This window comes from Bos indicus, chromosome 6 (assembly GCF_029378745.1).
Source record: "Bos indicus isolate NIAB-ARS_2022 breed Sahiwal x Tharparkar chromosome 6, NIAB-ARS_B.indTharparkar_mat_pri_1.0, whole genome shotgun sequence".
NCBI classification, from domain to species: domain Eukaryota; kingdom Metazoa; phylum Chordata; class Mammalia; order Artiodactyla; family Bovidae; genus Bos; species Bos indicus.
In genome coordinates this window covers 112,356,499-112,374,758 of record NC_091765.1, presented here as the reverse complement: position 1 = coordinate 112,374,758, position 18,260 = coordinate 112,356,499, and the positions used below count along the sequence as shown (strand labels likewise).

The following is an 18,260-nucleotide window of genomic DNA, read 5'->3' as shown; positions in this document are numbered from 1 at the left end:
AGAGTATGGGTGTATAGTTATGTACGGCTAAAGAGAATCAAATTTCTCTGGGAGAACTGTTATATTTAAATAAAACAAAAGGACATGCTGTCCAGATTTGCTAGGCTCTTTGTTACTATGAAAAGGCAGGAGTCTGGGGCTGAGCTAAGGTCGCTTGGCTCAGCCAGGACGTGTAGTGATTGCATATATGTATGTATACATGTGCAAAGCATTCTGCACAGACAGGGCAATCAGTCAGCTATTAAACGGACAAATTCATCACCTCTAAGCCCAGAGGACAATGCCTAATTTGTCTGGCACTAGCAAATGACTCTTCGCTATAAATCTGGCCACGATATCTGTTCAACATGCATTCATCCATCCACCCGTTCATTCATTCCCTCAGCAAGTCATCGCTGTGGTTATAGGTTTGGGTTTTGTAACAGAGGGTCAGTGCTGGGCCATAATCCCAGAAAATGAAATTGGAAGCATCAAGGGCACAAGCCCAGCCTAAAACTCTAAGTCTGCCCAAGCATCCTCAGAACTTTGCCAGGCTGGCCAGTGGTTTTCTTTGGGATCTTAACTGGACCAGGCAATGAATACCAGTTTGGGGGCTTCCTGTTCAGAGAGATCTCAGGCCTTGCTGACTCCTGTTCCCTCACACAACGTCCTGGGTTTCCCCTAGTGTCCTCGAGAAACCTTGAAACAACAAAAAAGAGGTCAACTGAGGCAAGCTCAAAAGACCAGAAATTGAGCGTATTCAGGAATAGCGGAGAAACTGCAACTAGGGAACGGTATGCTGTGGCCAGCTCCCGCAAGTCGGTTAAGGGTTTGAGGCGGGCTGTGTTTGTGGACAAGGAGTGCAAAGCAGGCAGGAGTGTAGCCAGCATCCCAGGCACAAGTTCATTGGCTCAAGGATGGAGGCAGATTCTGGGTGGCTGTTCTTTGGTCAGGAAATCAGTTTATGTCATCTCTGTAGGGGAAACTAGTTTCTCTGTTCTTAAGTTGCCTTCTTCTGAGCGCCAGGGTCGAGTCTCAGTTTCCTAGCCTCTGCTTCTATTTTAGATCCTTTCACCCCTCCAGCAGCCCCGCAGGTGGAGACCAGACTCAGGCAGGCTAATGCAGTGTTGCAAATGTCATGGTCTGAATCTTTTCTTTCCGAGCAGGGGGACCGGGACTGGGAACTTTATAGCAGACACAACTTTGCAGATAACGTTGTTCTCTAAAATCAGAGAACTCTTTGCTAGTCTGCTCAGTTCCATTAATATGCATTTGAGGCTGGAGTGGTGTGTGTGTGTGTGTGTGTGTGTGTGTGTGTGTGTGTGTGTGTGTGTGGAAGGTGGGGGCAAAGGCACCTCTGAAATCTGTCTCTTGTATAATCTCTTACATAGTCTGTACATGTATGTTACAAACAGGGGACTCTTTACCTACAGTCACTGGATGGGAATGTAAGAGGGTTTATAAACCTCCAAATATTTTGTGCAAAATTCGGAAGACGGGGTGCATAGCCTTCACCAGATCCTCAAGGGGATCTGAGACCTCAAGGAGAATAGGAATCCTGGCTCCAGAAGGATTTAGCGAGTGACTGCCGGAACCTACTCAACGAACCATCTTCCCGATCACATTCCATAAGGCCTCAGGCTTCTGCTGTTGCCAAGATGCACTGGCTTGCTGCCTGAGAAGGAGGCTTTTGTCTGAGTTAGTTCTGCCACCTACAGCACGCAGCCGGGCAGAGGCGCCCGCTTGGCTCCCAGAGCGGGGAGACGCATTTGCATACATGAATAAGGGGCGGTGCGCGCTGCCTCTCCAGCCTGGTACCCCTCCGCTAGATGAAAAATGGCTTTGGGGATTCCTTATTAGTATTCAGAGATGCAAACTCCTTTGGGGTGAGTTACAGCGATGGGAAGATATTTTTACATGAAAGGGGAAGGGATAAATCCTGAGGATTAGCATCTGAAAGAAGCGTTGCCCAAAAACCCAGGAGGAAAGAGGGAGAAAGGAAGAGAAAACGAGCTCCTGAGTTCTCACGATAAATACAACTCTTCCATTTCTTAGCATGCTCAATGCTGACAACCCGTTCTAGGTCCAGATAGGTAACTTGTCATATAATAAAAGTATTTGCCATCTAACTTGCAATCATGAAACTATCTGCTTCAGGAAGATGTGATTTTCTAAGCAGCTGAGTGCAAGCATAGGATAGTGTTCTTAATATACTTAAAATCATTTTTAAGGGACTGAATTTTGGGGACCAAGACTGTATTATTCTCATGCTGCTGCTGTTGCTAAGTCGCTTCAGTCATGTCCGACGCTTAACGACCCCATGGACTGCAGCCTACTCGGCTCCTATGTCCATGGGATTTTCCAGGCAAGAGTACTGGAGTGGGTGCCATTGCCTTCTCCGATCATTCTCATAGTTCCTACGCAGAGTGCCTGAAACTTAGGAGGAAATTCAATAAATGCTTGTTGGTTTAACGTAATAGAAATGTGCTTTGTTTTGCAATCTGTGCTGTGCTTGTTAATATATGATCATAATATCTACTGTTTGTCGAACTTACGTGTCAAGGCGTATCATCTCAACTTTTTCAAATGTCCGAGATATGTATGGTTTTACAGATGAAGCCGAGTGCCAGCATGATTAGTGTTTCAGCCAAAGATAAGATTATACCTAGACTTCTCAGTTTAAGTCCATGTTTCTTCCACTCCATCCATGAAATTTTATATCCACTGTAAATCAATTTCTCGAGAATGGGAATTGACCACAAGGAAATGGTTTTAAAATCTTTACAACATTTCCTAATTAAAAGAAAAAGTTTTCCCCGTCCTTAGAATTTCTCTGAAAGCTTTTCTTACTGTTCTAACTTAATAATTGATCCAAATATCTTCTGACCCTGTCTGAAGCTAATAGTAGTTCTTTGATGGATAATGCAGTCTTATCTGCATGTGGAGAGAGGATGTGGAACCTTTCGCTCTGTTTGCTTAGAGTGACAAGGGAAGACCTGAGAGTGTCTATAATTTGCACACATATTTTGATTTCCAATAAAGAATTCTTAGTGGAGGAAAACACACCAGAATATGGACTTAAATGTATAGGAACCCTCCCTCTTTCACAGGTTTTTCTTTATTAACATTTTAGGTTTCAAGTTCAGTTCAGTTCAGTCACTCAGTCATGTCTGACTCTTTGTGACCCTATGGACTGCAGCACACCAGGCCTCCCTGTCCATCACCAGCTCTTGGAGCTTGCTCAGATTCATGTCCATCGAGTCGGTGATGCCATCTAAACATCTCATCCTCTGTCGTCCCCTTCTCCTCGTCCCCTTCTCCTCCCTCCAATCTTTCCCAGCATCAGGGTTTTCTCCAATGAGTCAGTTCTTTGCATCAGGTGGTCAAAGTGTTGGAGTTTCAGCCTCAGCATCAGTCCCTCCAATGAATATTCAGAACTGATTTCCTTTAGGATGGACTGGTTTGACCTCCTTGCAGCCCAAGGGACTCTCAAGAGTCTCCAACACCACAGTTCAAAAGTATCAATTCTTCAGCACTCAGCTTTCTTTATAGTCCAACTCTCAAATCCATACATGACTACTGGACAAACCATACCTTTGACTAGACAGACCTTTGTTGGCAAAGTAATGTCTCTGTTGGTCATAACTTTTCTTCCAAGGAGCAAGCGTCTTTTAATTTCATGGCTGCAGTCACCATCTGCAGTGATTTTGGAGCCCAAGAAAATAAAGTCTCTCACTGTTTCCATTGTTTTCCCATCTATTTGCCATGAAGTGATGGGACCAGATGCCATGATCTTGGTTTTAATGTTGTGTTTTAAGTCAACTTTTTCACTCTCCTGTTTCACTTTCATCAAGAGGCTCTTTAGTTCTTCTTCACTTTCTGCCATAAGTGTGGTGTGATCTACATATCTGAGGTCATTGATATTTCTCCTGGCAATCTTGATTCCAGCTTGTGCTTCATCCAGCCCGGAATTTCTCAAGATGCACCCTGCATATAAGTTAAATAAGCAGGGTGACAATATACAGCCTTGATGTACTCCTGTCCCAGTTTGGAACCAGTCTGTTGTTTCTAAAAGGTTTCAGAAAGGACTCTCAAGTCAACAGGAAGACAGGCAAACTGAAGACGGATGGGAACTGACCCAGACCTCACTACTTTGCAGCCTCATGCACTAGTGACTTTGTCTCTGAATCACACTGTACCTGTGTCGCTCAAGCTGTGAAATCTTAGTCTCTTTTCCCGAAGAAACTGCAAATGAAAGGAGATTACAGTTGGCCCTTAAGTGGGGTTAATGGTTTTGGCTTAGATCATTGATAGCTAGGAAGGGCTAAGGTATTTTTCTAGATGACGACAATTTTGATTATCATGCTTAGACTTGAGAAGAGGGAAAGTGGGGTGGGGGCAGTGAAAAGAGAAGGAAATTTGAGCAGAAAACCCTTGGAGATCTGTGCGTGGCTTGCTTCTGTATTTCTCTCTGCTAAAACCCAGCATTTGCAGGGCAGTGGCTCTCAGCTTTGGGTAATACTTATCAGAATTAGATGAGGGAATGCTCTTTTTAAATGCAGATTCAGGCCCCCACCTCCAGATTCAGTAAAACAGAAAGGGCAGAGCCCAGAAGTCTGCATTTTTAACAATCAACTCATCTGATTTTGATAAAAGTGTGCCTTAGACTTTGAGGAACATTGGCATAGAAAGGTTTTCCAGTCTTTCTGAGAAACACTCTTTCAATGCATCCATTCATTTGAGCCAAGTCTAGGAACACAGAGATAAAAGGCATAGTCTCATTTCAGCATTCAAAGAGTTCAAAGTCAAGTAGAGAAGAGACTTGGAAGCTGATGGTTACAAAATGTAAATAAGTTCATAGAGCAGAAGGAGCTATGTGCTGTGGAGAACTGGAGAGGTATTCGGCTCAGCCCACATGGGAAGAAGTGGACAGTCCTGGGGAGGAAGGGATAACAGAAGAAGGGACTCTGCCTTCAAGGATGAGTGGGCATAAACCAGGAAGAGAGGAGGGAAGAATTCCAGGTTGAGGGAACCCAGTGGACAATAAGAAGTGTGGCCTCTAGGGAAATACTCAGATGAGACAGGGCAGAAGGGAAAGGGTGGTAAAAAAGATGGGCGGATGAAGGCGGAGATTGAAAGTCTGTCTTTCATAATAAAATAATGTCTTTTCACATGGGTAGGTGCATTGCCAGGGCTTTCTGGTTGGCACTAGAAGTAAAGAACCCGCCTGCCAGTGCAGGAGATGTAAGAGCTGCAGGTTCAATCCCTGGGTGGGAAAGATCCCCTGGAGGAGGGCATGGCAACCCACTCCAGTATTCTTGCCTGGAGAATCCCATGGACAGAGGAGCCTGGCGGGCCACAGTCCATGGAGTCACAAAGAGTTGAACACCACCAAAGTGACTTAGCATGCGTGCACAGATGCGTTGCCAGTGTTCGTATTGCTGTTGTTGCAACAGCAACGGATGCGTTGTTCCAAGTTGTGGTCTTTGCCCTCTTAGCAACAGCTCTCTCAATGCAGCAGTGTTCTGATAAGCTTCCAACTGAGAAGGGATTCAGAAAAGTCCAGGGCAGTCCTAACTGGATTTACCTTCTTATTTCATTCATTAATCTTTGTCGTCAGATGTCTTGGACTGCAGTAGAGCTGAAAGGTCTAACTAAAGGAAGCAAGAAGCGTGACTACGTACAGAACCAGGGCAAAAACTCCACACTGAATATATGTGGGAGTATACATTACCATCCATTACCAATTTGCACATCTTGTGTAAAATACAAATGAGCCCATGGATAAAAATGAAGTCGTGTTCATCATGGTTTTTTATAAGAATCAGGATCAAAAAACGTACCTGAAGTTACCACTTTGTTCTCAAAAGCTTGAATGATACCTTCACTGCCACAAAATCTACATAAACTGCCATTGTAACTCACAGTGTGTGGTTATGCAAACAGGAAAAACAACAGAAGCTAGAGTAGAAATCTGAGCATGCTGTGCTAATATGAAAGAGCTTTTTTCTTTAACCAGAGAGAATCACGTCATTTCATAATAGAACTGCGTATATCCACCCAACCATCAGTTTAGAATATGTGGGGAAATATGTGTGTGTGTGTGTGTAAATCACACTCAGCTGTAATATGATATTATAAATGATAGTAAAGAGAGTGAGCATTATCAAATGTTGGTAATATTTCTTTTCCTCCACACTTATACAGAAAAAAATAAAAAATGGTGGGGGTGGGCAGGAGGGAAGAAAAGTGTCTTTAAGCTTCGAAATGAATTCCAGCTGTTAATATTATTTATTGCAAATAATATTATCAAGTAGTGAAGCCCCTGTCTTTGAACCCCTTGCAGTTGTGTGTAATACTGGAGCCAATGCAAGAACTGATGTCCAGACATAAAACCTACAATCTCAGTCCACGGGACTGCCTGAAGACCTGCTTGTTTCAGAAGTGGCAGCGGATGGTGGCCCCGCCAGGTACGGCCTCGCTCTTCACTCTCCACCTACATGCTTTTTCCGAGGCTGCTTCTGGACATGAAGGGATAGGAAAAGGGAGTGATTATAAACATATCAGGCAAAGTAGTTTATAAGGGATGTTCTGACTGATGTTGGATCCAAAGACACTGAGTTGGTGAAGGGCAAACATCCTTCTTCGACGTGGTGACCATGCCCCACAGTCTTCTCACTTGCTAGATTTAGGAGGACAGAAACTCACAGAAGGAAATTGATGTCTTTAATGTTACTGAGATGTTGATAAAGCCGAGATGAGAACCAAGGTTCACTGTCTCCCGGGCCAGTGGTCGTTCCACTGGACAAGACTTTGGTGACCGCAGATGGCTTACTTTAGTTTTCTTTGTCCTTTGAAGAATGGTAGAAATTACGAAAAGAAAGGGGGAGAAGGAAGAAGAAAGGAAGAATGGGGGGATGGGCAGAAGAGAAAAAGAAGGAAGGGAGGGAGGGGGGAAGGAATAGATGGAAGAGAAAAGGGAAGGAAGGAGGAGAAAGTTTTGCCCTATTTTTAAAGATACATAATATCAAAGGGTATTCTGATCATGAAAAGAATACATAAAAGACCCCATTTCTCCACTTTCCTAGGATGCAGTTTAGATACTGTAGTCTCCTGCTGGGGTTCTGAAATTACTGCTTCGAGTCATCATTAATTGTCTTTCTATCTAATACATTTTCACTCCCAGGCGTGTGCCGAGCCTCATTGATCATAAAAGCAAAATGTATCCATTCGCTAAAAATTGTTTTTATGAAGAGTAATTATTAACATGAGGCACATAGCTTTCTGAATCATGAAATATAATGGTCACCTTCCACTGGTAATTGGCCAGGGGTTTTAAATAAAGAGGATATAGTCAATATAATCAAGCACATGTTTAGAAAGCTGGGAAAATGAGCATTACTTTACATAGAATAGCTGCATCCCCATCTTAGGGGAATTTTCGACATTTAGAACATTATTTTTCAAAGATATTAAATGTGTTTAAATTGGTCTTATTTTCTCTTTCAATATCAATAAGGTTTTATGGGGAAAAAATTTCACTCACTCCAGGTCTTGAAAACTTCTATTTCCTGATGCATGCACATGTAATTCATATGACGTGTATGTGTGTGTGTGTGTGTGTGTGTGTATTAGTCATTCAGTCATCTCTAACTCTTTGCGCCCCTTGGACTGTCACCCACCAGGCTTCTCCATCCATGGAATTCTCCAGGCAAGAACACTGGAGTGGGTTGCCTTTCCCTTCTCCAGGGGATCTTCCTGACCCAGGGATTGAACAGGGGTCTTCTGCATTGCAGGCAGATTCTTTACCATCTGAGCCACCAGGGAAGCCCCATAATTCATATATTATTCATTAATTCAGTCATTAACTCAACAACTATTTATTGAGCCCCTACAAGATGCCAGGCACTGGCCAAGCCACTCTGCTTACAGCACTGCATGAAAACAGTCATAAATCACAGTCTCTCAGACCTTTATTTTTTTATTGAATCTTCACTAGCATTATTGTGAGGTATGAGATATTTCTTGTTATTCCCATTCAATATAATAGGCCTGAGATTTAAAGTAGAGCTTGCCAAAGTTAGCGCAAGACTAATCAGTAGAGACCTATGTCACAATAAGTCTTTGTGTCTTCAGTTCATGACTCTAATCCTACAGCTACGTACAGCCAGTAGGAGCAACACAGAGCAAACATTTGAGACATATTTTCCCAAAATTCCATTTAAAAATACAATTTTTTAAAATAAAAGCAGCAGATTTCAAGTCAAAGGAAGAAGACGCTGGTCAGGGAAAACGGGAGTATTCGCTTAACTTTAGACTGTACCACTCAGCTCACCTCCAGCTGCCTAAGTTGGAACAATTCTGTTTCCTGTTTCGATAACCTTCAGAATAAGCATCCATACTCTCCATGGATAGGGACGGTAGATACCTTCTGTCAATGAGTATCTTCAGACATTAAGACAAAAATATTTATGAAAGAAAAAATAGTGTATAACTAGAAACCTTCTACTTCTTCATCAAGTCAGGAATAACATGATGGACCCAGTAGTCTTTGAAGTGAGCCTTAAAACAAACTCACCCCATTGTCCAATAGAAGCAGCAAAGATGTCTCAAGAAAATGCCAAAGGTCCGCTCACTTAATTCCAATACGGCCCTAGCTTACCTTCTTCTCATCAGGGCTGGACCTAGAATAGGGTTAGCTCTTACATACCATTTCCAATTCATTTAGTAAGTCCCTGGAACAGGCTTCTGAAAGTTTCTCATTCTCAAAACAAAGATTATATAGCACCTAACTAATAGAGTTGCTATGAATATAAAATAATGACAGAAAATGTCAGGAATATGAAAACATTGAGTCATGCTCACAATGCATAATAAATAAATGAAATTCTTCTTACTACACATTTCCATAAGTCTGTACGCTTCCAATAAAATCTTGCCTCATCCTTCAGTTTCAAAAATATATATATATTTTTTTCTATTTCTAAACCTTCTGGAAGAGGTCTAGTTTCTTTTCATTAATATATTGATTATAGCATATTAAAACATTTTCCCCCCAGGAATTTTCAAGTTAGTTGCATCCTTTAAACACCAGGGTGCAAACCATGGGCATTTCTCCTGAGCTTGGGAATCCCCAAGTTCTACATCAATGGCTGGTTGGATGGACACTTCTTTTTACTTCATCATTTCAAGGTGTAATAGAGCTTGGCTGCAATATAACACTTGGCCAGTAGGTGCTGCTGTTACTCACTGGGTCCCTAATTTAATAAATTCATATAGGTGGCGCTAGTGGTAAAGAATCCACCTGCCAGTGCAAGAGTTACAAGTTTCATCTCTGGGTCGGGAAGATCCCCAGAGTAGGAAATAGCAACCCACTCCAGTACTCTTGCCTGGAAAATTCCATGGACAGAGGAGCCTGGTGGGCTGCAGTCCATGGGGTCACAAAGACTCAGATACAACTGAATGCACACATGTGCGTGCGTATGCACACACACACACACACTTTTCTCAGGCCTTGGAGGCTCCCTAGGAATCTCAGTGTGAATAGCGTGACAGTCTCTCAGTTGTGTCCAACTCTTTGCAACTCCATGGACTGTACATTCCATGGAATTCTCCAGGCCAGAATACTGGAGTGGGTAGCCTGTCCCTTCTCCAGAGGATGTTCCCAACCCAAGGATTGAACCCAGGTCTCCTGCACTGCAGGTGGATTCTCAGAGCCCTCCTTTTATTATAAAAATAAGGTAGGCCATAAAAATTTTTTCTCAAAATTCATAATGGTAATAATATTTTAAGTTCAAATTGTGATAGGGGTATAACTCACCCCTAAGATTTATTCATAGATTCCAGACATATAGATGGGCTTCCAAGGCGGCGCTAGTGGTAAAGAATCCACCTGCCAATGCAGAAGAGGGAGACTTGGGTTCAATCCCTGGGTTAGAAAGATCCCCTGGAGTAGGAAATGGCAACTCACTTTAGTGTTCTTGCCTGAAGAATCCCAGGGACAGAGGAGCCTGGTGAGCTACAGTCTATGGGGTCACAAAGAATCGGACATGACTGAGCACAAGACATATAGATGAAATCAGAAAGAACAATTAAAGGCAAATCATTTTATAGACATGGTAAAGAAAAGAGTTTCCATCATTTTGTACTAAAACTAGATCATCAGATTTCTCCTTTTGGGTTTTGTCAAGTTAAAAAAAACACGGGGAAAAAAATGTCAATAGTCTACTCTTTTCAGTTTACAAAAACGGCGTCACTGGAGGGACCGTGGTGGTCGCCCGGGAACTGATCCCCCTTCCATTTTCCATATTGCAGCAGAACCCACAAGGCAACCGACAACCAAACGGAGGAAAAGGAAAAACTCCACGAGCAGCACCTCCAACAGCAGCGCGGGGAACGCCGCCAACAGCACCGGCAGCAAGAAGAAGACCACGGCCGCCAACCTGAGTCTGTCCAGTCAGGTACCTGTAAGTCTCGCTTTCCTTTTAGGCTGCAATTCCTGCCTTTACCGTCTCCCAATTCCAGGGGGGCCCGCGGAAAAGACTCTTAGCTGCAAAGACCTTCTGGGCCGGGCGGGCGAGAGGCGGGGTTGGGGAAGGGGAAGGCAGGACAGGAGTTGGGAGGAAGGGGGAGGACTCTGTCCTGAAAACCAGCCCCTGCAAACTGGGAACTAGAAAGCAATACGCAGAGTCTGTGCTGCAGCGGGACAGGAATGAAAATGCCGTCAGAGTCGCAGACAGGAGATATGTCACCTAAGGTTTAATTAAAATATCACTGAGCGATGTGCCTGGTGGCAGATAAGGGGCTCTGGGCACCATCGCTGGGACCCTGTGTTCCACTGGAAAGCTAGCTCCTGGCACTCAGACTCCAGATTGTCATTTGACTGTCCCCAGCCCTGCCCACCCCACCCCAGACATGGGCATCTCCTCTTATCTTAAGACTCAGGTAATTAACTCAAGGCCAGTGCAGCTCAGTGGATTTCGTTTTCCCTGTTTCATTAGCTTAGAGGGAGGTTCAGCCGCAGGTTTGGTCTGAACTGTCTTGACCTCTTGACCCTTTTCTTTCAGTTCCGGGTCTTGACGAAGGAAATGGGCCGCTCAGAAGGGGGCTTCTTTGAACTCTGAGACTCATAGCCGAGGGTGTCCCCAGAAGGGCAAACCAGGCAGATGGGACCTTTCTTGCTCTCCTCTTGATTTCTTCCCCAGTCCTCTCCTTTCTTCCTGATTCCTTCTAGACTCTGAATTCTTCATCCCAGAATTAGACCACTTACCGCTTTTACTGACAAGTTCTCACGTTCCCTGAAGCCCATCTTGCCTCTTCAGTGACCTGCGGGTGTTCCTTCTCTGTGCCCTTGGTACATTACCTCACCAGGCTTTCAACTGTCCTTCCTTCCAACCCAGGGATTCTCATGGTGCATCAGAAGTGCCCTCTGGACCCTGTGTCTTTGAGAGTGTGCCCTTTCTTGTAGCTGCCCTCCACCTCCAATGCAGTTTTTTTTAACCTTTCCCCTCTTTCTCACTCGTCTGCCCTCTAGGATTTGGTTGTGGTCCTCTTCCTTCAGGTTCTGATCCTGCTGTGTCTCCTGTCCATGTGAGAGTGGACCATCCTTTCCAGAAGGTTCTCCACTTACTTCTAAGTGTGGCTTTCAAATCTGACCCCCCACCCACTTGCCCCCACGTCCCATTGGTCACTTCTCTTCGGCTAAACCCAACCCCACCAGTGTATCGGAGAATTATCTGGCCTCCCCTCCTGTCCTCCATAGACAGAGGGTACGGTTGCCATTCCCCAGTACATTAAAAAGAAAGGGTCATGAGAGAGTGGCCAGCCTGTGAGGTAGGTGTCATTTTAATTTTAAGAGCGTTAGGAATTTCAGTCTTTAGATAAAACCAGAGTCACCTCTGTTTTTAACTGGGCTATCATCCCTGAAGAGTGAGGGGGCTGGAAATCAAAGGAGAAAAGCAGTCTTCTTATTAAGGTGCCAGTAAGTTATACCCACTGCTGGTTAAATGGAAAATGAATAGAAAAAAAAAATGGCCAGGTGTAAATAAATCAGCCCCCAAAGCATACACAAGTAGCCTATTCATTCATTTAATCTGAGAGTTTTAGAAACTAAAGGTTGTTAGTTTCCACAAACAATTGAAAGAACATTCCAGGGATTTCTGGAACTCTGACATAGCTACTTAAAGGCACAGGGACTACAAGAATTCAGAGCGGTTCACCAAGCGTTTTCTGAGCTCCTTTTGTGTGCCCTACACTACAGCAGGTGTTGGTAATCCAACGCCTGGTTGGATTTAAAATTTAAAAAAAAAACAAAAAAAAACAAAAAGACACCCAAGCTCCATCATTGAAGAGCTGGCTATCTAAAGGAGGGACGATGAAGAGGTTTCTTCTCTCCTGCCAACTCAGTCTCCTGGGGTCAACTCACAGGGTAGAGTGTCCAGAAAGGTTCTGAGCCTGAACTGGACGTGGTAGGCCATCCATTAGTGATGTCTGCCGTGGGTACAGAATAGCAGCTACCTGTCCATGTATTTTCACATACCTGGCCCAGTCAGAAGCATTGCAATTTTTTTTAAAGAGCACCTAACTTTTTCTACTCCATTACATTCTTGTCCTTCCAACCAACCATTGCATTTTGCTGGAAGATGCCTGTGTTGAGAGGGTCTTTAGTGAGTTAAGACCCTTCGGACAAGAGCAAGGCACCGTGAGAAAGTGCAAGAAGAATGTTAGCAGTATCCTCACCATGCAGTGAAGGGTGTTTTCATTAAGTGAAACTTACAGATGGCTGAGAGAAACAGGGAAGTCATCCAGGTTAGGCAAACGTGTCCATTTCTGTAGGTCCCCCGGCTGGTTGGATGTCAGATGATAAGCACCGACTGGCTCGTAAGGATAACATCTTTTGTGTGTCCTGAATCACTCACACCCCGTTCCTGTTTAACTAGAAATGCCACTTGCTGGCCTTAGCTGCCCTATCTGAAGACACGGACAGGGGGTCGTGTTACCACGGCCATGGCTGTGGTCCACCTAGTGGCCGGACGGCAGCGTGTGTGTCCGGCAAGGGCTCGGGTTTAATCCTTGGCTTCTGCGTCTCACTCCATCCAAGAGCAGGGGCTAGGAGCGACCCCGAACCGCAGCCTCAACCCTGGGAGGGATGGAGACCGGTGTCAGTCCACAGCAGTGACCCCTGCTGGCCAGTTTAAGCAGAAGTGTTGAGGGGCCCTGAAAGGAGTCCCTCCCCGTCCTCAGAGGTTGGTGGTCCTCGCTCGGGGGCTTAGTGAGAAGAGGTACATGGGCACCAGCTGGTGGCATCCCAGGGTCTCCAGCAAGGAGCAGAGGGGTCTGCCTTGTGGGGAGTTGAGACCACATGGGTTACCCTCAGGTGGACCAATATCGCCTCCTGGGCGGGGCGGTCCCACAAGACAGGGCAGGAAGTTCAGCTCTCACTGTGGATGTTGAATGATGTGGGGGGATTTTTAAAGACTGGGGGTGTGTGGGGAAAACGATGCCAACACCCCCAGTTGGAAGGAGCCCCAAATGTGCACTGGGCTTCCAAGGCAGTGCTAGTGGTAAAGAACTCGGCTGACAATGCAGGAGACAAGAGACATGAAGCTTTGATTCCTGGGTTGGGAAGATCCCCTGGAAGTGGGCATGGCAACCCATTCCAGTATTCTTGCCTGGAGAATCCCATGGACAGAGGAGCCTGGTGGGCTGTAGTCCATGGGGTCGCAAAGAATCAGATATAAGTGAAGCGATTGAGCATGCACACAAAATGTGTCTTATGTCTCCACTCATTTTGTGAAGATAGCAAGTCAAGCCCACCTGAGTGGAGAACACACATCCTAGCCTGGAGGTTTAGCAGAGCCAGCTAGAGTCCTGTGCATAACTGTGTAACTGTCCTCAAGCCTCTAGGTGCATACAAAGTCCTTAGCACACGTCTGTTTTATTATAATTTGCCATTTATTCATCACTCACACATGCACACGTGTGCACACACACTCATACGTAGACCCACGATTATGCATCTGGCTAAGGATATGTTTTATAATCAGTAAGGCAAACATGGCATCTCTCTGAAATTTCAGATGCTCCAAAATATCTATGCCTGGGCATCTTTTCCAGTTGTTCCTGGAACAAAGATACACCAAACATACTATGAGCCTGCATGAGCCCCATTTGAAGAGATTCAAGCCACTATTTTCGGAGGACTTTTCTGGAATGGCTGTTGTTTGCTGATACAGTGAAGGCATCTGGAGTGTTGGGAACTTCTTGGCTAATATCACGTTTAAGTCGGCTTCTTCTGTTTCCAAATTATGCTTACTTCCTCCCATTCCCGCAGCCTCTCTCGCTGACCTTGGGCTCACAATACTAGCGCAGACCCACGCGTCAGTTCTAACATTCTTCTCCTGCCCTGTGACACCTAAGGCTTGTGTTTTCCCAGCCCTTCAAAGGGTGCCGCACACAGGTCACGAGCTGGGGTTCACCCTCGTGTGGCGCTCTGCTGCATCTTAACCTGGTCTTGCCTCCTGCCTTTGCTCCTGACTGTAGGCACAGTGTCCTGAGGGCCTGCAATGAAGGGCGCTTTTTGAATCCCCAACACCCCAAGGGGTCAGGTGAAAGCCCTGTTCCATTTAACGTCCCATCGGCTTTCTTGACACTCGAACTCTGTGTCTGTTTTACATCTCATTTCAGGAGTCCTTGTGAGTCTCTTATAAGTCAGTGTCACGTCTAGCTCCTGGTGGCATCATAAGGATGTTCGTAGGGACTCATAGTTGAACACCCTGCCGGCACGTCGATGGCTGACTCTACTCAGGTCACCTTTGAGCCATTTACTTCATCTGGGACATTTCTCTTTAACATCCTTGTTATCAATTCGCAAGAGTGATTAGTCTGAAAACACAGTGTGAAACCTATTGATTATCTTCCCTCTAATTCGAGGGGAATCGATCTATCAGACAAACAAGGTTTTCCATTCCAAAACAAACCAGATGGTCACAAAGGGATTAGTTCGATGGGCACCTTCAAAATTTGAGAAGGGCCCTGGAGGGACAGCTGGACCTTTCTCCTGACCACAGGCAGTGTTCCACTCATAGACTGCCCCAGGCAGCCTCTCTTGCCCCAGTAGAAAGAACGTTTGCCCAGTTGTCAAGGCAAATTCACGCCCATATCAGCAAATGCTTACTTATATCTCCAAAAGCATCTGGCCGGCCTTGATGTTTCAGCTTCAGCCGAGGCCAAGGGCAGTCAGGCACTCTTAAGTAGATTGTTGCTCAGAGTTGGCAGAGCAGGATCCACCTGACAGATGCCCTGTGCTGTGCCCAGGTCAGCCATTGGGCCCATAGGGCCCCCTTGGAACACGGAGGCCAGAGCAATGCCTTGGGTAGGCTTTCTTCTCCCCTGTCCTCGAGCCTCTGCAGCGGTGGCCTCTGCCAAGCTCCCAACCCTAGGATGTGCCTTCCTTGTTTGCATGGAAGGACAGTTTGTACTTAAAGGAGTGATTAGATAGATTCTTCTTGCACGCTTCCATCTCTGATGACGACCAGCTTCATCGATATAATTATCATTAGTTCTCTTCATCTTTCTTTAATGGCACCAGCTGGACAGACTGGTTCTCTTTACTGCCCAGATTGGTGGTGGGGTTGCCTTTGTGGGGATAGGTGACAGGCACCATGGAATAACAGATGGTAAATTCAGGGCTTGTTGGCAATCAGCAGGTTTTTGCTAATGACTTAATTAGCTATGCAAATTGTCAAATCAGTGTGAACATTGTTTTTATCGAAAACTTTACCTAAATTAATTACCATAATTAAGTAGCAGAATGTCAAGGATGTTGGCTGTGTAAAAGGGCCTGGCTGAGTAGGAAAAAAGAGAGATCTGTCTTCAATTAAAACATATACCGTCCTTGGGACAGAGAAAATGCCGTTTAGAATGAGTTGCGTGAAGACGGCAGAACCGCCTCCTCCCCGGCGTTGGCTGCTATTCTCAGTAGTTTGCAAAGCCGTCCCGAGACCCTCAGTAAAGGTGGTGGCGTTTCCGAGGTCTCGCACAGCGCCCACTGCCCTCTCAAAAGTCCCCAGTGTCGGCAAGTTGCAAAGCGTGGATTTTTTTAATTTTGAAAAATCCATTTTTTTATTTCTGCAGATTGCTAGCATTGCTCGTTCTCCGGTGTCAGGCTGCACACTAAGGACATAAACTCGCGTGGTTGTTTCCCGTCAGGAGGCGATGTTTATTTCCTGTAGAAATCCAATATGCGTCTTGGCCCCCCCGACACTGAGACTTGGCCCCGGTGTACAGGACACGGTGTGTCTGACCCAGGTCCCCCAGCGCCTCCTCCCGCTAGTGTTTTAAGTGGGCTTCTCTCTCCCAAGGTTCCCTGTAATAATGTCAGCTGCTGTTCACAGGATGTGATGGTGGTAGGAGAGCCAACTCTGATGGGAGGTGAGTTTGGGGACGAGGACGAAAGGCTAATCACTAGATTAGAAAACACGCAGTATGATGCGGCCAACGGCATGGACGACGAGGAGGACTTCACCAATTCACCCGCCCTGGGGAACAGCAGCCCATGGAACAGTAAACCTCCGGCCACTCAGGAGACCAAATCAGAGAACCCCCCGCCCCAGGCTTCCCAGTAAGAGTGACCGGCTCCAGAATCCACTGTCCATAGCCCCGTGGGTCACGCTCACTATTTCAGATCCTTACTTACAGGAGAGGAAGGAGCAAGACGTTAAAACTTTGCCACGCAAATACCGATTTCTAAACCACAATGATCTGAGTTTCTTTCTTCCTTTTTTTTTTTTAATTGAGAGGACCATTCCGAATAAACTTCCATGACCCCTCCCTGGAGGCCTTCGCAGGTAACAGAGATACTGGCACTGATGATAATTAAAACAAGAGCAAATGCTAACGCTTCTCCTGGCTCAGTTTGAACCATGTCTGTTAATTTCCCTTCGCCAACCCCGCATCCAACCATCCAACGAAGGCCATATTGTCAGTAAACCCTCAGTGCTCAGGATCCCATTCTATGCCGAATCCAACTACAGATGACTTTTTAATATTGTAAAATATTTTCTGCTTTTTGACTTGCATCTGAGAGTTTCTTGTTTCAGTAAAAAAAGAAAAGGAAAAAAAATCCGCTTTTGAAAAGTAATTTAAACGTACCTTTATTTTTTTCTCTCTCTCTTTCACCTTTTCTTTCTTTGGGTAACAGCGAAGAGGGCCCAGCAGGGTAATTTATGGCCAAGCTAATGTCAGTTGGTCCTCGAGCCCGAGTTGGTTCAATCGAGCCTGAGTGCAGAAACAAGAAATGACCTTTTGTCATCAGAGACACCAAGGCAGATTTTTACGTAAAGAAAGGCACCTGGCCCCTTGAGAATGTATTTGTTTGTATAATTGCTGTTGATCCAAATATTTTCAAGCCATGTAATCCATTAATTTTGTGGGCAGTTTAATAAATCTGAAACTTCTGGGTTTCTTTTTTTTATTGTATCTGAGTTGACTGTTGTTTCTCTTCATAGTATATTTCCTGTATAATATTTTGTAAAGCCCTCACCTGGTTCTTTTATGGGGACTTTCCCTTGGGGGCAATCCCAGTGTATTTATGTGAAACTTTATAAAAGAACTAATTTTTCCATTCGCATATTAATATGTTCCTCTATACATGTAAAGACTCAGTGGCTCGTGTGTTATAAAACAGCTGTATTTTATGTATGCTTTACTGATAAGTGTGCCAATAATAAACTGTGTTAACGACCAAAGCAAAGGAGTCTGCATATCTGTGACCCTGGCAGAAAAATCTGCCCACGATGATGAGAAGTACTCAGCGTGGATTTATGACCCAAATCCCACACGGAGTGGCACTGTGAAAAAGGCTCATCTTTATAAACTACAGTTTCTTCCACACTCACTGCAGTTTACTTGGGCAAACACAGGGGTGTCTTCTCTGTGCTGGGCACTCTGCTGGCCGCAGACACAGGGATTGGAAAGCAAGGATTGACCTCGCTCCCTGTGGCTGGTCAAATACAAGGGCAGCGGCTTCCACTCACTGAGTACTTACTCTGTACCAAGCATCTCAATTTAAGGTCCATAGACATTTCTTCCGGCTTCCCTGAGAGCTCAGACAGTGAAGAATCTGTCTGTAATGCAGGATACCCAGATTCTATCCCTGGGTCGAGAAGATCCCCTGGAGAAGGGAATGGCAACCCACTCCAGTATTCTTGCCTGGAGAATTCCATGGACAGAGGAGCCTTTATTTCAACTAATCCTCACAGCTCCACCAACTAGGCCTTCAT

General features: G+C 45.2%; 1 protein-coding gene across 7 annotated transcripts in view; it reads left to right on the top strand.

Moving 5' to 3' along the window:
* Positions 1-17,748, top strand: part of LDB2 (LIM domain binding 2) — a 453,518-nt gene extending 435,770 nt beyond the window's left edge. The window contains exons 6-8 of one of the 7 annotated variants that reach the window (XM_019963132.2): positions 6,326-6,449; positions 10,297-10,439; positions 16,374-17,748. In XM_019963132.2, the coding sequence (XP_019818691.1) occupies positions 6,326-6,449; positions 10,297-10,439; positions 16,374-16,604 (498 nt within the window). In that variant the 3' untranslated portion in view covers positions 16,605-17,748. The other 6 variants (XM_019963130.2, XM_019963131.2, XM_019963129.2 and 3 more) reach the window with 6 other exon arrangements.
* The last annotated feature ends 512 nt before the right edge of the window (positions 17,749-18,260 follow it).